Here is a 20,235-nt window from a genome sequence, read left to right as displayed (position 1 = left end):
TAATACACCTTTGCCGTAGATATTGTCCGAGTCCGTATGTGAACGAGCCGGTCCATTTTTTGCGCTCCGAGTTCCACGGCTTCAGCCAAAGCCTGCCAACAGAGGGAGCATATCACACTCAGCAGCTGATTATCTTCGCTGCCAGAACCCTTACAAGCCCCCCCTCCCCTTTTCCTCGTAGCTTCCACAGCAACACCGCTGTCATCGGCAACCGAAGTGTGCGCACACACAACAGACACACAGAGCTGTACCAGCGCTCGCACTCACACACACACACGTAGTCTGACACAGAACGAGGCTCGCAGTCCCCCACGCTCATACAGAAGACTCCTAGAACAACGGAGTAAAGGATCGCAGGATCTGGAGAGGAGAGCCTCATCTGTTAACCAGCGGCCGAGGAGCCCCTTCCCCGGGGACGTTTTCACCATGAATCCGTCTCTAAAAATTAGGACTTAAATTTTGCCGGTCCTTATCCTCGGAACTGCTATTCGTTTGTATTTTTGCTGCTGAAAACCAGACGAGATACGGGCGGTGCGAGATTTTTTCCACCAGAATCCAAATCCCTCTCCCTTCTTTATTTTGGATTTTGTTAAAATTGTTGTTTTTGGTGTTCTTGTTGTTGTTAACCTGACCAACAACTATCATGCTGATGAAAGTAGTGTTAATGTTCCTCCTATGCTGGGGGTTCACCTCCAGCGAGCCCCCGGTGGCCGCGCCACAGCCCCGGTCACAAACTTTGGATTTTGGTTTCGTTCCCGCTGGAGTTTACGAAACACTTGCTTATTACGAACCTGGACCCATCGGACTCCTGTTTCACATGGTCCACGGTTTTCTGTATGTTGTTCAGCCCAACCCGTTCCCGAAAGGTGAGCCTTTATTATTCTACCATCTCTGTCGTGCGCGCGCGTTCCGTTTCTTTCACACAGGTAAGTGCTGCAGACCACTAACAAAAGCGATGCACGGTCTCTGCCAAGAAGTGTGGTCAGGCATGCGTGTAATCTAAATAGAGCTCTGGATGTCAGGTCGCCGTTCTTCTAGCCACACTGCGGCTCTGATGATGAAGAGACCAATTTGTTCACTGTATCGATCTGAAAGCTCAGTTCATTTAATGCAAATACTAAATCAGCGGTTGTATATATCCCTAACAGGATTAGTTGCTTCTCCAATATGTTGTCCGAGGATGTGCACAAATCACTTGCAAAAGACTATAGGGTATTTAAACACGGTAATGTGCTTGTAATGGATTGATTTAGCAATGATAAAACAGACTGCAGTTGGAATTAGGAGCTAATTGAGTGTAGAGATATTTCTATGTGTGGATGTTAGAGTAGATCCAGCCTACTGGAAATGGCTTGGGTACAGTAGCCTACTCTAGGCGTCCTTTGGGATTGTGGAACACATGATTTGTTTTGCTTGTCCGGGCGAAGGGCTGTTTTAATTAGGGAGTGAGGGGTCACATTGAAGGAGGAAAGGGGTGCAATAGGATTGGGTTTTAAGTCTGCACCATTTTGGTAGTCATAATCAATTAGACAATCTTGCGATTAGGTGTGGCCTACTGAGTCACCAGCTTAATTAAATAATCCTCTAAGCTCCAATGCCATATGTTGCTGCGCTCTTTGTTTCTAGCATTCCCAGCACTGCTGCTTGTTGCTTGGCAAAATCCAGCATCACCTCAAGGAAATAAAATTGAGATCTATATCAAAAGCAGCCTTTTACAAACCAGTTTGACGGTAATGGTTAACGCAAAACATAATTGGTGTACTTTTTCTCAGGGTGCCGAACAACACTAATATCACCGAGGCACCCTATTGAATTAAGGATACATTGTTAATGCTATAATATATGATAATGATGCTTATTATTGTTATTATGTTGCTTTTCAAAGAGATTTAATCATTTTAAACAAATAAATTGTTAGGTCTCTAACAAAAATTTACAAATAAAATGTGAAAATTAATTGTTTTTACTTTGGTGAATAAATCATGAAATAATTAAGAATGGGTTGTGGGGGGGGGTGTTAAGGGTTCGATGCGACATGTTACACAATTTCTCTTGATTTACATTCAGATAAGAGGTCTCATGAAAATCTCAGTGCTTTTGTGTTTTGTTTGCAGTAATCAGGCAATCCCCTAGACAGGTTCCATAGATAGATCTGTTCTCTGTTATACACTGGTCAGTTCCCTGCAGGTACATGATCGTTACACCAAAAGATTTACCTGCCATTTTTTGGTTTCTTCATGCAGTGTAGCTACCTTTGTATCCTGAAGGCCCCTTGGCTGTTTCAGTGCACCCATTGTATCCATAAACAAACTGACCAGTGGGAGATTTAGCATGTTAATCTGTCTATCTGTTGGCCGAGATTGGACGAGAGCCTGTTAAATACGGAGCCTTCTTGAGGGGAAAGGTCCATGGACAGGACATGATGGAAGAGTTACCTCAGGGAAGGGCAAAAGTATTTAAAGCAAACCCTCCACTTTTAGCACACAGAATTCAATTTCTACTGGCTGGATCCACCATGGACTATAGCAAGCTTTCTGAATACATCCCTCCTGGTAAAATACAATGGGGCAAACTGTGAAAATTGGTACAAATGCATTTCTCCAACTGTTCTGAACCACAACTCCTGTGCATGAGCTCCTGCTGGTTAGAATAGCAAGTGTTCTTCATGGGTGGAATAATAATGGTGTTAGCCTAAGTCATAGACATATTGAATGCTGAACCTTTGGAAAAAAATAGATTATGCAATGTCCTCCTGCATGGCTCAAGTCAGATATGTGTTAAGTTATGCATCTTCTTAGATAAAATACCTCCACAGTTCATGTGGTCCACCTCTCCCCAGACATAACTGCTACCAGTTCGTCCCATAACCCTCAGTCTAATCACTTTAATTGCTGTACATTGCTTTGAAGGGCTTCATCTGGACCAGATGCTCAGAACACTGCCAGGGACATTTAGTCCATTTCTTTTGGCATCAGCAGGTTGTCTTTACTGGGATGATGGAAGACTCTTACCCTCAGAATCTGGGATGAGGGAGGTTGGGGGGGGGGGGGGGGGGGGTTGTGGGGTGTCAGTAACATTTTATCATTGAAAGGATTGGGGGTTCCCTACCCTGACTTTTTGATGCCCTAACAAGGAAACAGGTGTGATATTGATTCTGTAGACTGTTAGCAAACACAGCAGTTGTGAGGCAGCGAAGCAGTTGCCTAGGAAACAAAACCACGGTATTTCTCCTTGTATTTTAGGGGAAATTGCGAGGTGGTTTTTATTGTTCTAGTTGCCCTATGCATGTCCAGAAAACTTAACCTGAAGTGTAAACTGAACTTCAAGAAAAAAACAGAATTGTTGCAATTTTTTCCAGAAATCACGATGCATTTAATTTTTTTTTAAAGAAAAGCATAACCTTTTCCCATGGCCTTTGTTAGTCTTCTGTGCTCTGAAGGACATTCTTTTGCCACCCAGCAGGGTTTGTTTCTGCTGTACCTGAGGTACAAGTCTGTCACCTGGTCATTCGTACACCTTGCCTCATACGGTTACTTTACAGATGTTCTTTGAACGGGTAATAAGCTCATGTGGTGTCCATGGTGGGAACACACTGATAATTGAAAGGTAACTCCACATCTCCACAAAGCTGAACTCTGGCCCCTCAGGGCTTGAACTGCCAAAACTCTGGTTTACTGCCTGGTTAATCAGAGGGCAGTCATGATGGTGTGCTTGGGAAAAAAAGACTGCAGTCTACTGCCAGACTATAGCCTCGATGCTTGAATTCATGTCAGTCATATCTCATATATGAACTGCATGGAGCCGAGGATTTTCCTTATCTACTGGCTGCATATAAAGAGGTTCTTGTTCAAAGTGCCATGGTTAGTTGTGTTGTTTTCCAAGGGGTTCTATATTTCCCTGAACACCCCCCCCCCTCCCCAACCCCACCCCCTGGAACATCCCCTTTGAATCCGTACAATCCCTAAATCTCTGATTATAACCAATTGCATCTGAGCAATGTCTAGGCTGCCACATCCCAACCATGCCTATCACTGCTTCAGAAAGTGCTTTTCCCAGATGGCAAGTAGAAAGTATTTTGAAATCTCTCAAGATCTGACCATCTGGATTCTGAGACTAGCTGACAGCTGAGCTAAGTGATGTAATTTTAGCCATGAGACATGATCTGCTGTTTGGTGGAAATCTCTGGGCTTTGCTGGCTATATTGTTGGCTAGTTATGAAAGGGATAAGGTAGCTAAAGTTAGAAATCTAGGTAGTGTTAGCAGTGGAGAAACAAGCTGATGTATAGCTTATGTTCCTAGTGGCTTCGCTGGGCAGTTGACTTATGGAACACACCTCATGACATGCCAGAGAAAACCAAAATTTTGCCTGTAAAACGACCTCATGTACAAACACAACTGAAGCACTGATTTCATTAAGTTAGCTATTTAGTAAGCTAAAGTTAGGTTTAAAATTGATAGCATGTGGCTAAGTTGTTTCTATGCAGGTGCCTTACGCAATCTTTTGCAGGACTTCCTCTGCAAACTGAATTTATGACAATTGCGGAATTAGTTGAAGTACAAGCAACAGATTTTTATCATTAACTTTGTTGATTATATATGAAATAATTGATGCAGCCTGATACTTCGTATCTCCCTCGTCAGTGGCTCTGTTCACCTCAGGGCTAATCTGAATGCGGATTGGAGGATAAAGTGTAAAAGTGCTACACAAGGGGCAGATGGCAGAGGTCAGCGTCATGCGCGACCGTAGCCTTCTCCAGCCCCTCTCAAAATGGGTCAATCATTACTCCTCATTTCCTTACTCCCCTCGGCTCAATCAGAACTTCCAGTGAAGCGTTAGCTCTCGTTTCACTTTTGTTCCAATAGGTTTATTTGCCCTAATATGGACAGCTCATTAGACCGAACTCAGCCGTTATTCTGTGAGCAGATGTGAATATGTGTTCTAAAGTGCATACTGTGATGGTCCTTTTCACAGAAGCTACATGTATACACAGATGCAGTGCATCTTTTCACTTTTCAGTGTGAGGCTGGACTGCGATTGAGCCAGCATCGCTGCTCTTTTGGGGATGGCACGGAGTGCTTCGTATAATTTAGGCCGCTCGTCAGAAAAAGAAACGGCGATTCATTACATTGCCACTGAGGACTGCGATTATGAAGGCAGAATTTATAAACACTTGCCCCAGGTGCAATGTGGGTTATAAAACGAATTGCCATCGAAACCGTCATATGTGAGTCGCAAAAGCAGAGAGCATCTTTGTTGACAGAGACGGCGGAAACAGAGTGCTGAGAAGCCTCTGGGATTTTTCTCCTGGGAGTAGAGTAAATCACGGCCTTGGTGATGGGATCCTAACCTGACCTGCTATCCCTGTGAATACTCCCTCCTCCCTCAGCTTGTTTTCCAGAACATTGTATCATGCCCCTGTGGGACTGAGATGTCACATTGCTAGACAGACCTCACACCAATCACCCAAGCAGGGAAACATCCAGTGCCAACCTATGTGTCGTCTTAACTACTTGGCACTCAGCACAAGGGTCTTTGCTGATGATTAGATAAAATGAGGGGATAACATAAATGGGCTTTCTTTCTACTTTTTTATTGTTTGAGCCGTACTTGCCAAGATGCCTAGTTTGGAAACCCATTCCTTAATGCCTGACCTTTTCAATGGGACATGAACTCTGTCGAACAGGCCACTGCATACCATGCGATCTGGAACATTTGCATTTAAATTCCAACACAGGCTTGTCTTGCAGCAGTTTGTCAGTGCAGCATTAGAGGATATTGGACAGAAAACCTCCAGGTATTGGATTCCCACAGGACGCCGAGCGAACTCCTGTTTTGAATAAGACGTCTATTTTTAGAGGAACTAGTTTCTCCCGCAGAATATGGGTTGGATTTATCTGGCGAATGGAACAAAGAGCTGAAGTCAGGGAGCGTAGGAAAAGTCCAATCTCCCTTACACATTACGCAACCGCAGCCTTAATAAGACGCATGGCCACCTCACGTTCGGCTTGATTTCAGTAAGCTGGAAAAGCGTGCTGTGTTGAGTTCCTGATAAGCATCTCTGTTGTGGAAAGGGGGAAATTGCACTAATTTAATACAATGATTGCACAATGTAATGGAATTTGGATATGGCACAGGAATCCGTTTGTGCAATGTCACAATGTAAAATTACATCATAAATCTGAACAATATTGAAAAAATCTAAATTGTTGAATAGAGCAGGACAATGTTATATTTTATATTGTCCAGTGTTGCCGACACAAGCTATAGTCATTTAGGCTGGTGTCACCTAGCAAGGTTAATATCTAATATCTATGGTTAGGTCAGGAAGAAGAGAGAGATAGCACATCAGTAATTTAATCTGAAATTATCATTTTTGACATTCTGACTTCCGGTCATGGACATTGTAGAAACTGAGTCTAATTAAGCGCATTTGTATGTACCATAATGGTGGCCTCCAAACATGTACATACTCTTGATACGCTATGAAATCTATGGTCATTCTTCAGATTAAACAGTATAAACTGCCCACACAAGGCAGAGATTTATTCAAGAAATACATTATGTTATCTTAAAAGTTCTGATGAGCCACCCAACGCTGTTTTTTGCAACCCTTTCCCATTGTTTACCTGAGAAATATTGTAATAGCCCATTGTTCTGTGTGGAGCCTGATTTCAATTACAGGTTTTAGGAGAAAGTCAACAAGCATTAGAAAATCAACTCCAAATAAAGTGTATGGATTTTGTACCGCACAAGACAGTTCCCATGTGGATACATTACAAATGCTTGACACATCAAAGCACTTCCTTGGTTTTTCTTTACCCTCCGCGTCCAACCCAGGTTGTCTGTTTTCAGCACCATTTCCTTCATGTTCTATGACTTCTATGGAAGGAGCCCTCGGCAAAAGCTGAGAAAGCCCAGCAGATTCCACACTGGTCATGCGATTATGCAGAAAGTTGACAAGTGAGGACTGTAATGCATGATGGGAAAGTCCTCTTACGTCATTGAGTGCAGTGTAGCTGTGTGTTGGTCCTCCGGTCGATTGGAACAACAGCCTGATAAGAGGATGTGGATTAGGGCGCTGCTTCCTGTCAATAGGGGGCCTTCGTTTTTCTAGCTGTCTGTCTGTCATTGTTCCTGGCAGGCAGGTGTTAGCCTCAGTAAGCTCATGCTAATCAGGGATTCTGCTACCTGCTTGATGTGCACAGCAAATCTTCAGCTTTGTGCTGGTGGCCTCCTGCAAACCTTCCACCCGCCACACACACACTTGCCCATACCTTGGCTACCTTGGCTATCCTGCCAAGGTTTAACAACTTTGTTTCTTTTTTTACTCCCTCGTCACCTGTTATTTCCACTCCCATGACCTGCATGACATCTCTTCATTTAGGAAAAGTAGCCAGCTTTCAGTCACTTCAACTTCATTATCACAATCAATGGAGATCCCCCATTTTAGACTTACTTCAGTCAGTAAGATCAATTTTGTGTTGCCTTATTTGATTCTAACTGCAGTCAGCACTGACTTGGCCAGGATTTGATTCTAGACTATTGGGCATTTCCATTCTGGAATTGAGGTGTAGTACTTTTGGTGAATGTACAACCCAGGAGATCCAATATGATGTTGTATTAAAATTTACTGTGCGACTCACTAGCTAATATGTATATTAACCGTTCATTAGGCTAGCCAGGCCTACAATATGACACTATATCTATGTCACTGAGGTGATGGCAAATCGGGTGACGCAGTATGTTTCTCAATAACAATCCAACAGTACCTGGAGAGCAAGGACTGGCAATCCTTTGGGGATCATTCCAATTATCTCACAGTACAAGATATGTCACGGCAAATGGGACCAACAGAATTTTCCAGAATCTGTGTAGAGGGGAAAAAATAAGTGCACGAAAACCAGTAGAACAGAGTTGTGCTGTAAAATTTACAATCTGAGGGAAAATTATTTAATTGTTTTCTATCATTCACACTACGTAAACAGGAGATATGATGCTATTAAATACTGGTGATAGAAAGGAAGACAAAGTGGTTCTGGAGGTCAGGCTAGTATTTACCTGAGATGGAGGTTTGCTTAACTGTATGGCTAAAAGAAGAGCAAAGCCCTGAAAATGTGCAGTTTATATAGATTTAACAGTTTTATTTCAAAACAGCCAGAAGTTATACCATCCTGTCCTGACTTTATCTCAACTATGAAAGTCTGTGGGTTAAATTTGACCAGCTTTGAGCTGACCACCTTGTCCACTGCAACTGGTCTTATCTTTTTCACACTATTGTGGTATTTCTATTTCATCATAATAGAAAAGAAATCTATTTGATCAAAAATGCTCTGAATATTGGTTAGAGAAAAAAAAGTGTTTCAATGGCAAATAGTTATTTTGACCCTGGAGTAGACTGCATTATTTTACACTCCACAGCCGTAGAGTACTTAAAAACAGTTTCTCCTTGTTCGGCCCATTCGTTTTTGTGATTTACTCTGTAAACTTCAGCCTTTCCCCTTGATTTAATCCTCCTCATTTTCTCATTTAGAGACGCATGGCTCACAGTGCCTTAAACAGCCTTGCTGGGCAGCTTGTTCAATACCACCATTGCCACCATTCCTTGAATGCTAAACAACAGCTCCATTCAAACATGTCAGCTCTTATCAGGGAGCTGTCCCGTCAGTTACAGCCCTGCCAATATGTGTATGGATCTCAGTTATTAGTCTTGCTCGGTGACTGAGCGTTTCTGCAAAATCCGTCTCTGAGTAGCACTGAGCTCTTACCTGTCAGGCTGTCAGTCTGCGGTGACAAAGTTGAAATTAGGTTGTTCCTCTGCCCCCAAGTCTTTGCTGATCTTTAAACTCTGTACTGTCACCCCAATATTATACGCGGGTGGCCCTTAAGCCCCAAGCCAGACTGTGAAAATGTCTTGTGTGCCAGGCAGTGAATCCAATCATTCTGTCTCATATGTGACAAATTGCCTCTATTAATCAGCATGTAATTATTTCAGTCTACTACTGTGAGCCTGCCCACCGCAGTGCACCTCCGAGTAATCTCCCCTCATTTTCTTTGAACCTTAAATTTATGAAAATTTTACTACTCGGATTGTAAAAGCCTTTGTACGTATCCAATTGAACAGGCAATTAAGAATGGTAATATGGAATGCTTGATTTAGCAGTGCCCACTGTTCCAGGAAAACCAGCAGGCTTAGAGGCAAGACTTAAAGTACACATTTCTGGGATATTAATTAGACCCCTTTTCTTGACATTGGCTGTTAGTGACTGATCTCAAGAGGGCATTTAGCTTTATAAGGTTGCAATGGTAAAAATGTATAAGAATTGCTATTACACACTGTAAGCTAAATACAAGTTTTGTTGTCAGTGCACAATATAAATATACAATTCTCCTGGTGAATAATGTTATTCATATAATTTTTTTCTGTGTTTTCCTTCTCTGAGAGTGGTACATCTGAAATCAAAGGCCATTTATTTTATCCAATTCTTATCATTCATGCTACTATGTTTGCATAGTAGATGCCCTATACGAGTCCTTATCTAATGGACAGTTTACATAGCAACCACTTATTTGTAGGTATTTGTCAGTATTATTGTAACCTTGACGTGCAACAACACTGTCCCCACTCCCACCTGTGTATGTCTACGGAAAAATTTTGATGTAAGAGTGCTGTCACCTTGCATGTTTTCAAGAAAGATTTAGCCAGCTAACCTCCATCTTTCCTGCACTTTGTCTATGTTGGTGTGTTTTTATGGTGTGATTGAGAAATTGTGTTGCTGAGAAATTGGGCAAGTTTTTTTATTTTTATTTCTATTTTTTAATCCATTTAACACCACGAGAAGCAGTTCTGCCACATATGGTTCTGTTAAACATAAAATGGAAATGCAAATGTGGTCTGTCAGTGATATATCAAGGTATATTAAGAAACAGTATTCCCAGGTGCATCATGTTCCATCTGTAGCTTCCCATCTATCTCTCTCTCAAAGAAGGGATGTTTTCCATGATGTGAGCACTACCATTATGTCTACCGTTATTTCCTTCCTAGGAATAACGGTAGTTTACCATGTCTCAAATGGGCTATAAGGGCATTGTGTTGGCTTTATAAGAACCATACTATATAAAGGGGTGTGTAATCCGATATGCGTTTGTAAATGGGCTTGAATCCCATGGATGAAATTGCACGAATGATGTTTGATTACAAAGCTACTGTAATAGCAGACCATGTAAGGCTGACTGCCTTTACAACATTAAGACAATTGGTAAATTATTCAGGATAGAATTTTAGTTCTTGTCCATAATATAATTTTATGGTTAAAACAATATCTAGTGTTGAAATAATACAAAATACAATAAACAATAAACATAAACTTTCTTCAGTGCAGTTACGTTGTATTATGTATTATTTCCATTGAAGGATGTCAATTCTAAATTTGTCCATTGCAATGTTCAAGTACTACATTTTCACTCGGTGCGGGGATTCATAAATCCGAAAAATCAATGATAATGTTGTCAGCACATCTGAGGGAGAAATGAGCAACTCTGTCTCAAGTATGCTGGATATCGATGAATCAAAAGAGAAAATAAAAAAAACAGCACTATCTGCACACGTGCAGTATGTCCACATTTGGCATGAATCGGAGCCCAGGGACACACTCATGTTATGCGAGCTCAGAAAGAAACTGTTTCGGGTCAGATGGGCTGTTACCGCGATAAATTACAATGGGGTTCAGTTCGCTCCATTTCTCAGCCGGGAGAGGTGTCACGTGGAGCTTCTCGGACCCTGTGTCCGTGCTCGTGGAAGAGCGCAGGTATCCTGCGTGAGGCCGAAGCCCACATCAGCTGATTTCATCTGAAAGCAGCGTTTCAGATTTCTGCGTGCGGGGGATTGACCGGTCTGCTGCAAAGGGCCTTTGTTTGGGCAGTAGGTTTCTTCTCCCCTGAAAGAGATCGTGAAATAGTAGATGCACAGCTTTGTGTTTTATTTTTGGTCGTTTCTTTGTTTGGAGATAACAACGCATTCGGACTGACGGTCATTTTCTGAAATGTTTGTGTAAGATTTGATGTAGCTTTTTATTAAGGTACATCAAAATACACCCGTTATATATTTGATTGTGTTTTATCCAAAGCAGCGTTCAGTGTAAGCACAGAGAATAGTGGGCTGGTGGTGCTGTGATGTGTTTGGCTGTGACAGGTGGCATTGTGAGTCACTCTCGCGGTGCTGTGCCTGCAGATGGGGGTCTCGTGGTGGGTGTGACCGCTGGCACCGCGCTTCCTTCCGCCTTGCCACCCAGCAGCTGTCCTGACCTATCACAGCCCTCGAGAGGCTCTCAAGCCTGCACCTCCTCCCTCTCTTCGCCTCTTCTCCAAGGAAGCCCTCTTATCGCGCCGACTTCTCTCTGATATGGATTTGCATGATTGCAGCGGCTCCCGCACAATGGCTGCATTTCAGTTTTTTGTCTTAGCATCCAATTTGAACTCGATCGAATGTAGGAATATAGCCAGGTGGTGTCTTTTTACCTGAGGCTGTGTAAAGACCTCTGGTCAGAACTCAAAGGTGCATTTAAGGAATGTAGCCTGCTAGAACAAAGAATTTAATGTTTTATGAACACACACAATTAGGATGCTTTGAATTCAAAGCTTTATGAAAAGCAGTGAGATAGAACAGTGGCATTAAAAGAAGGCAATTTACTTGTAAAAAGTGAGGTGTATGAAGTAGCCTACTTTGCAATGCAAATTCACACTACTGCACATTGCTGTTTGTTTTAGCAATAACTTGACTTGAAAATTTTGGAAGAAAATATCTATCACGATTCATAGCCTGCATGAGAAATCAAATATTTAAAAGCATGGGAAAGAAGAAGTTGTTGTTTGCTATAGAGAGCATACTACCAGTGCTGCATTCCAATCCTTTGTGTGGGTTCTCTGGAGTGTTGCGTTCCTGGTGTGCAATACCATCTCTGTTAGATTCCCGATCTTGTTCATTATCTCTTTTAAATGCTAATGACGGAAACATGTTAAAAAAAATCTATACATCCTGAGCCAGCTGGGGGAAAAAGCTTTAAAGTAAATGGAGTGGAGATAAGGAGGAAGAAATGAAGGATGAGGATATTTATCGGTGGAATGAGCTGGGGTTCAGTGACGCTCTTTCCCATCTGAACCCAGAGGCCTTGGCAGGCGTAAAAAGGAGGTCAGAGATGTGGCCGCTCATCCCCCTGGCCAATCAGACGCCGGCACCTGGGAGAAGGCCCCGTAAACGCACGCCCCATCTGCTCTTGATTTAAAGGTCCCCTGGGGCTGAACTTCAATGGCAGTAGTTTACCTTCCGGTTGACTTGATGTCGTCTCACTGGTAACATCTCGACTGGGTTTTATTTTCAATCCGCGGAGCTTTTAAAAGGTACACATACTGCATTCATATTGATTTTGCAAACACCAAAGCTTTATGGCAGTTACCATTGACTGTTTAGAGTTAAAATAGCATTGCCAGACCTCGCTCGCAAGTAAATATAAATGTATTGTGCTCCATTTAAAAAATTTGGGGACCTAATAAGTGAATTTGTGGAGCAGTTAGTGTTCATACACCCTGCTGCCTTGGGGTTGCATAAAGAAAAGAGGTCATTTTTGTCCAGGACCCTGTGCTTTTATGTGTTCCCTCATAGACAAGCTGACAGTATTGTGTGTTTTTTGATAAGATGACGGCAGTGAATTCTTGAACAAAGCGACGCACATTAAGGTCCAAGTCTCAGCCGGACTGACACAGACTGTGACTTGCGCGACCCACAGCTGTCAGCTCCCAGCCCATCACAGATGTTCGCAGAACCATGGGGCGCCCGTGACCTAGCAACCGCAGAACGTGCACGTTTCGCCGCCCGCAGACGCGCGCGAGTCCCCTTTCCGCTCGCCAGTCCCCTCGCGTTCTCGCTATTTACCGGGAGTTGGAATAAATCGGCGCGGTTCGAGTTCTTTTTTTCACCGTCAGCACAAAAAAATAAAAATATATAAATGCACGCAAATCCCGCCTTCGAATGAACAGACGCGTTCCTGGACGTGGAGCTGAACCTGCATTCCGCGCTGTGTTTGTAATCCCTTTCCGGCTTCTCACCTGAGGATTAATTTCAGATGGGACGCACACGAGGCAGAATGAAAGAAGAGATAGGCAGGCTGGGCTTGTGCGGTGCTACAGCCCGAGCTGGATCGCCACCTTGCATTTCCATCGTTAAGAGCTGCGAGGGAAAAGCCTTTACACGCCAAGCTGCTGACCTCAGCATGTGTTGACTCTCATCTGTTTCTTTCCTCCACCTCTCTCTCCCCCCGCCTCTCCCCAGCCCCCACCCCCTCGCCTCCAAGCTTTGCGAATCAGTTGTCATGGCGTTCCGAGGGCCTCCGTACTGCTTTCTTTCTACTTTTCCGCCGACATTCTTAGAAATGGCGCTAGCAGGGGTGGAACTAACACCCCCGCAACCTTGAACCTTCATTTGACAGGCGGGAGTTTCATTAAAACCCTGGCCCCCCAAAGCAGCACTGTCACTCAACCTGGCTCCTGGAAGACAGTGAGCAGCCACCGACTGAGAAAGCACAAGAGGCAGGCTTAATGTGGACTGGCTGCAACCGTTTAAACCCGTATATTTCAAAAGATAAGAATTAGGTTTTTATTTCCGTTTGCTTCGTTACAAAATAGCTCATCGCCTGCTCCATGGCTTCCTTTCAGGTGTGAGCTTCGGAGTTGGATTTGTGAAACAGCTCTGCTTTTCTGCTTGTGCGGTGAAGTGCCGGAGGATGTGTGTGTGCTTCTGACACAGCAGGGCGGAGGAGGAGGTGTATGTATATGTTTCTAGTGTGATGATTGGGTGTTGATGGAAGCTTGAGGGATTCTGGAGAGGTGCTGGAGAGTTGAGTAGGATATATCTAAGTGAATAGTGTTTGTATTTTCACATGTACTGGAGTGAAAGAATCCATTCCTACTGCACAAAATGATGTCTTTGTTTAATGATTAGAATACGTTGTTGATGCTTTGGTATGTCATTGGGGGTGTGGATACTGCATTGTTGCTAGGACAGGAAAAGCCATAGCTATAATAATAATAATAATAATAATAATTGTCGGAGTTAAAATCATCATGGTCAATAATTTCCCCTCAGGATATGGCAGGATAAGCTGTATTAAACACACACACACACACACACACACCACAGACAAAAAACGCAAATTCACACTCACAAGCATAAATACGCAGAGACAATTACACATTCACATACAAACACACAGACATTCTCAGTTGCCCAAGGCCCCGCACACAGGTCCAGCACACACACCAGCACACATTCACCGACACACAAATGTGCACACTTTAATTTTTTCTCCAATTCAACATCTTGCACCTGAGGTGCGGATGGTCTGTGGGTTAAAACCCTCAGTGGCACTTAATGCTGTTTTTATTAGCACACCACAGCAGATGTAAGACACATTAAAGGAAAGCACAGGCTTTTATTCTGTTTGTCAAAAGGGAGTCTACATTATTCATTTTCCTCATCGCTGATGCCATGGTTACAACAGAACACTATTCACATTGGCTATTGTTGCCACTACATCAGTGTCAAAACAGCTAATCTTTTATTTGAAGTTAAAATCTATGTAAAGTTGCCTTTTCCATCTATTCCACTGTAATCCCAGATTTGTAGACTTTACTAGAAAGTTCCATAGAAACCTGTTGCCTAAACCTGTTTCATTCTTTACGTGGTGAAACATAACTGGTCAAGCAGAATGTACTTACAATCTAAATTGAAATGATTTCCTCATTTTAAGTCCAATACAGAAAACATTATTAAACGTTATTCTAAATCTTTAGTTCACATGAATTATTTATCTTCTTCCACACCATTAAGAAAATACTGTTAAAATTACAGCTACTTATTGGCAGAGGTGGAAAGTCCAGGGGTCAGAAAGTAAAAGTCCTGCCATGTCTTTCTTCCACCCATGGACTCAGCCAGCTGATTTCACTAATTATTTTTACCTCCTGGCTGAAGAATTGTGCTAATTGGCAAATCCATGTGACTGGAACAAAATACTGGGGAGGACTTTTACTTTCTGAACCTGGATATTCCACCTCTGCTTGTTGCCAACAATTAGCCAGCGCATGGATGTAATTCATTTGACAGGTCATGTTCACATGCCACTCTCAGGCTTCCTCACCCATGAGGCATTGCCCAGTCCATCAAGGCCACATCTCCATGTCTGACACCAATGTAACGAAATTGACCTGGTGAGACTCAAACCTGGGTCTCCTGGGGAGAGGCTGTTGCACTAACCACCACGCCACTCACATATTCTTTTCAAAAATGAAAATTCCTTCAAAAATTGATGGTTAATTTCACCTTCGACTAGCTGTGGTCAGCAAAAATTAATCTCAGCCAGCCGTTAGCCTATTATCATGCTTAAGGAACATTACTGTATTTTGGATTACACTGAAGGAGGATTGCTGTAATATTTCATCAGCCATAAAACATTCACACAAAACCTATTGTAAATCTACAGCAACATGCTGTATACAGCACCAACAGAAAAGTACTAATAATACAGTAATATTGCTGTTAAAGCAAGTAAAATAACTGACTTCTTCCTCTTTCTCTTTCATGAATCAGACAGGTCTAATATTAGTTACCTTCTTCAGCGCATGGTTACCCAGTGTGTCTGTTTAAGTAACAGTAACTCCTCATGCAAAAATCAGAAGCTAGTACCCACTGTTGTTCAGCAAAATGTAGATTTCTAGCCTGCAGAAACTTATTATAGTGAGTAATCTCTGCCTAACATAATTATTACACTGAATATTTCACATTAATATTGCAAACCACTGAATTTGATTTAGTAATGGGAACGATTTCCTCTAAAACATAGAAGAATAAGTCATGGCCACTAAATTGTTTAATTAAACACAAAATCCAGGCTTACAGTTTAGGCTTACAAAATAGTGAGATACTAGGCAAAGAAACTCAGACAATAGTTAGAATTAGTACTTATATATATAATTGTGGTTGGGTCTGTCAAAACATTACTGTTCATATACATACAGTCATTTCTATATGGCAACTACACTAACAGTCTGTCTTGTTATCATATCTGTATGAACAGTAACGTTTACACTGATGCAGTGCTCAGCAATAGCCAGTGGGAATAGTGTTCTGTTCTAACCATGGTCTTGATGCTTTCGTTCTTGTCCGCATGTTCGCTACTGAAATGACTTCAGCCATGCTCACTTCCTGACATCCACAGACAGCTTTTTTCTGCTATATTCCCATCCTAGAAAAGTGTATAATGTTTAAGGCTCAGCATAAAATGTTTGAGGGGATAAGCAAAATTAAGTGCAGCTCAGAAATGTGTTCACCACATATGAAGACTTATTAGTCATGGATCTCCCTGGATATTTCAAGCTAAAATTTGAGTGATATTTGACTTCTGGCTTGTATAACTTTATGCAGCAGCCTAATTTTACTCTACCATGTGTTCCCTGGTAGTAGGGCTCTATATGGGCTTTACAGTAGACTTTATATGTTAATTTGGTTGCACAGACGATATGCAGTATTACAATAAAACGTTGGTTCAGTCCCTCATGTTCTCTCTGTGGTGCTCTCACTCTCTGTTGCTGTCTCTATCTCTCATGATCTTGCTCTCTTTTGATTTATCTCATATGGCTGTTTCCTCTTAGGGTTTCATGGAGACACCCCTCTTTCTTTCTTTTTTTCTTTTTTCTTCCTTTATAGCTCTCCCTCATAAAACTGCTTTCTTGTAGGGCAACACAGAGATATTACATAAAAGCGAAGCACTGTGAATTGGGCCTGCCAGAGATGGAGAGATAGAGAGACATATTAAGAAGTGACACTCCCCGTTGTTCAGTCCTCCTCACAAAGAAGGTGGAATTGGGGTATTAGATCACGGTTACCTAAATTTTACAGCGCAGTCTCTTGTTTTTTTTACACCTGGGGAACCTGTTATGGAGCACCTGTCCAAATACTGTACTGTTGTTTTTACCACTTTTGACAAATGGGCATAAAATACGAGGTTTGTAGGTGATGGACTGCATTTGGTAAATCCAAAAAAATTTCTATGAACTACATTAAATATTTCATAAAGGGTTCTGGGCAGGATCCACACAGTGAATTCTGTGTCTAGGTCACATCAGTGGGCTGGGGATTTTTTTTTTCTTCATTTAAAAAGAAATCTCAGAACTCATCTGTGTCATCAGAGAAAAGAAACTTTCAAAATATTTCCTACATGATAATGAAACTCTGATCATGAAATTTAAATCACTTGGGTTATCTTTGGATTCATCCAAAACATTTGATTAACTTCAACTAACAACATGTTCTCTGATGTGTTCTTCATCTTTGGATACAAAGCTAAAGTAGCCAAGTGCCTATAGTTACTTAAATCATCCATAGGAGTCCTGGCCCTGGCCATAATCTGTAACTGCACTAAAACAAGTGTCTGCAGAATACCCGAGTGCCGGACCCCAACAGTTTCACTTTGTGTAGCACAGGGACTGATACTACACCACAGGTATGGTACACACTCGCACTCTACATGGCTCTCTGCTGTATTTAGGCCTACACCCTCTCACGTGACAGGAAAAAACAGAGAGGTTCTTTCCTCCGGAACAGCCACCCACAAGGAAGAAAATGATAGTGTTCTTTTGTTTCTCTTTCTCTTTTTCACACACACATACACACACACACAAATGCACTTGAAATCTACTGTTTTATGTAAATAAAAGTCTGCATCATACTGTATTTAGTGCATAGTATGCTTGTTGAACATGATGTTTGATTAGTAGTATGGCTCTGTTTGCGCAGGTGTGTGTGTGTGTGCGTCCTTGTGCCAGTGTTTGATGGGTCAGGCGCAGTATATGGTAGTGTTATTATTATTATCACCTGGCTGTGTTGGCTGCTCCTGGCTGCTGCAGAGCTCTTTCATCGCGCCCCTAAGCTCCGCTCTGTTCCTCTCTGCTCCGGCACCTTCCGGAGATCACAGTGCTCCGCTAACATCACACCCAGGTGGTGCCAGGAACCAAGGGCTCTCCAGGGGTTCACCCCCGGTTGTGCCGTCTCTCATCACCCCCCCCCCCCCCCGTTTGTTTGCGCATCGTGCGCTGAAAGGCCCAGCCATTTTATTTCTGTGTTCACACAAAGCCGATGCACGCAGCTAACAGCTGCGTATCTCCCCCACATGCTCTCTCCTCCTCAGCCTTCTCCTCCTCTTCCCCTCCTTCCCTGCTTTTCACTTTTTCTCGTCCCGTTCCGCCCCTCTCCTTTGCTATCACCGCTTTGACCTGTCAGGTGCATGTCTGGACCATGGTTGTTGCGTACACAGAGGATGTGTCCTTTGTGCGTTCTCTAAGGATCCTTGAACTGCGCGTGCTTTGGGCCTTGTAGTGAGGCTGCCTACGTCCCTGTTTGAAAGGCTTGAAGTGGATAGAATGGGGGCTGAGGTCTGAGAGAGGGACAGATGTGAGGCCATGCTACACTAAACCGTCCTCTGTGATGCGATGAGCGCACGGCTCATTGGCTCTCAGCTAACACTCAGCTTCCTCTCGTCTGGTGTACTATAGCCCCCTGACCACTGCCAGCCTTCATTGACATAAACTCATCCCCCAACCACACTCTTACACCTGAGGTCATGCTAAACCCCAGGGATTTGGTTGAATCGACCAAGTACTTATAACTCGCTGACTTTGTGTCCTGTGGAAATATTTTGTCACGCCCACTTTCATATTATCATATTTATCATTCCAGGAAAATAATTGGAGAATTTACAACAATGTAGACACTTAGCATTATGTGATAATTGGCAATTAAACCTGTGATTATTTTTCAGGGAACACTTCTAATTGTAGTTATGCTTGACAAAGAAACAGTGAAAGTGGTAGCAAACGAAAGCTAAAAATATATGGGCCACATTATTATAGTTCCGTACTTGGCCTACAATGCATGAACAATGTTACCAGAATGTACTGCTTCATGTACGTGCCATTGCTTTGTACAAGTATGTGGGTTCATCAAACACCAGTGGTACCCTGCTCACCACTGGACAAGTCGCTGAAGGATTCAAACGTTCTCTCAAACAGATTGCAATCACTAGAGGTGTAGACAAATTTAAAATAGAGACCACAGAAATATTACTGCAAGTAAACATATATTAATATGCGGACTGTTTCGATAGAAAAAAGGTTTTCAACAAATGGTATTGCGACATTTTACACCCACAGTTATGCCTGCTTTATTAGGGTACAATGGCCAGCAAATTACTGTAATATCATTACCAACACACAAACATTAAATCATTGCAATGTAAAGCAGTTATCTCTTGGTGCTCTCTAGGGTACAATGTAATCTATTGTGTACAAAGCTTTTGGCTATGGTAATAACTAATGAGAGTGTATGACTAATTCAGAGTATATTTTTTTCCATGTACTGTTATACAACCTTTTTCATTTTACAGCTGTGCCATTTTTAACTTCTGTTCTGAAATCCCTCCTTATCTGTGCCAGAGTTTCTTTACTGTTCTAAATCTGAACTGTGCTGTATAAGTATACAGTACATATACTGTTTGAGAGACTTAGCTTTTTGGCAATGCAATGATGACCGTGCTTTGTGAATGTATATTGAATGAAAGAACAGAATTAGCTGGGTGGGTTTGGGGGGGGGGGGTTGAGATGATGCAGCCATTTGATTCAAGAGGAGTGGGTGGGATTGACACCTCCCAGTGGAACCAGGGAGTGGGCGTGGTGCAGATGGCAGCTCCGTCATGGCCCCTTTAGTTGGCAGTGAGCGTTGGGCTGAGGCCTGTGCGTTAACGTCAGTGGCATTCTTTAAGTGTAGGTGGACCCTCTCTAGGCCAAATCCCATTAACGCTGTGCAATCTGGAGCTGCAGAAACGATCGCATACACAGACCGCATTAAACACAATGTAGGTTCTTAAAGGCTTTGTGCATATGTGTAACACCTTCATTAACATGTCATAACGCCTTTATAAATTGCTCTGTGAAAACCTATTTTTATAAAGTGGTTACAATATGTATATTCTTATGAAAATTATTCTGATGCAGCATCCCTGTGCTTATCAAGTTCTTATGAATGCTACATCCGGAAACACATTTACTTTAACACAATTTGTAGTGCTGCTAGAATTTCAGTGTTTAATATATCGATTAGTAGAATCCTAAACTGTATGTATATTATACATCAAAAT

The 20,235-nt window shown here is 42.4% G+C and overlaps 1 protein-coding gene across 1 annotated transcript in view; it reads left to right on the top strand.

The window, feature by feature from the left end:
* The first annotated feature begins 222 nt into the window (after nucleotides 1-222).
* Nucleotides 223-20,235, top strand: part of prom1a (prominin 1a) — a 58,239-nt gene continuing 38,226 nt past the window's right edge. The window contains exon 1 of the mRNA XM_064342084.1: nucleotides 223-866. Within this exon, the coding sequence (XP_064198154.1) occupies nucleotides 644-866 (223 nt within the window). The 5' untranslated portion in view covers nucleotides 223-643. The remainder of the gene's footprint in view (nucleotides 867-20,235) is intronic.

Source organism: Anguilla rostrata, chromosome 7 (assembly GCF_018555375.3).
Source record: "Anguilla rostrata isolate EN2019 chromosome 7, ASM1855537v3, whole genome shotgun sequence".
NCBI classification, from domain to species: Eukaryota; Metazoa; Chordata; class Actinopteri; order Anguilliformes; family Anguillidae; genus Anguilla; species Anguilla rostrata.
Note: the sequence above shows the minus strand (reverse complement) of the source record. Positions and strands in the feature narration are given on the sequence as shown.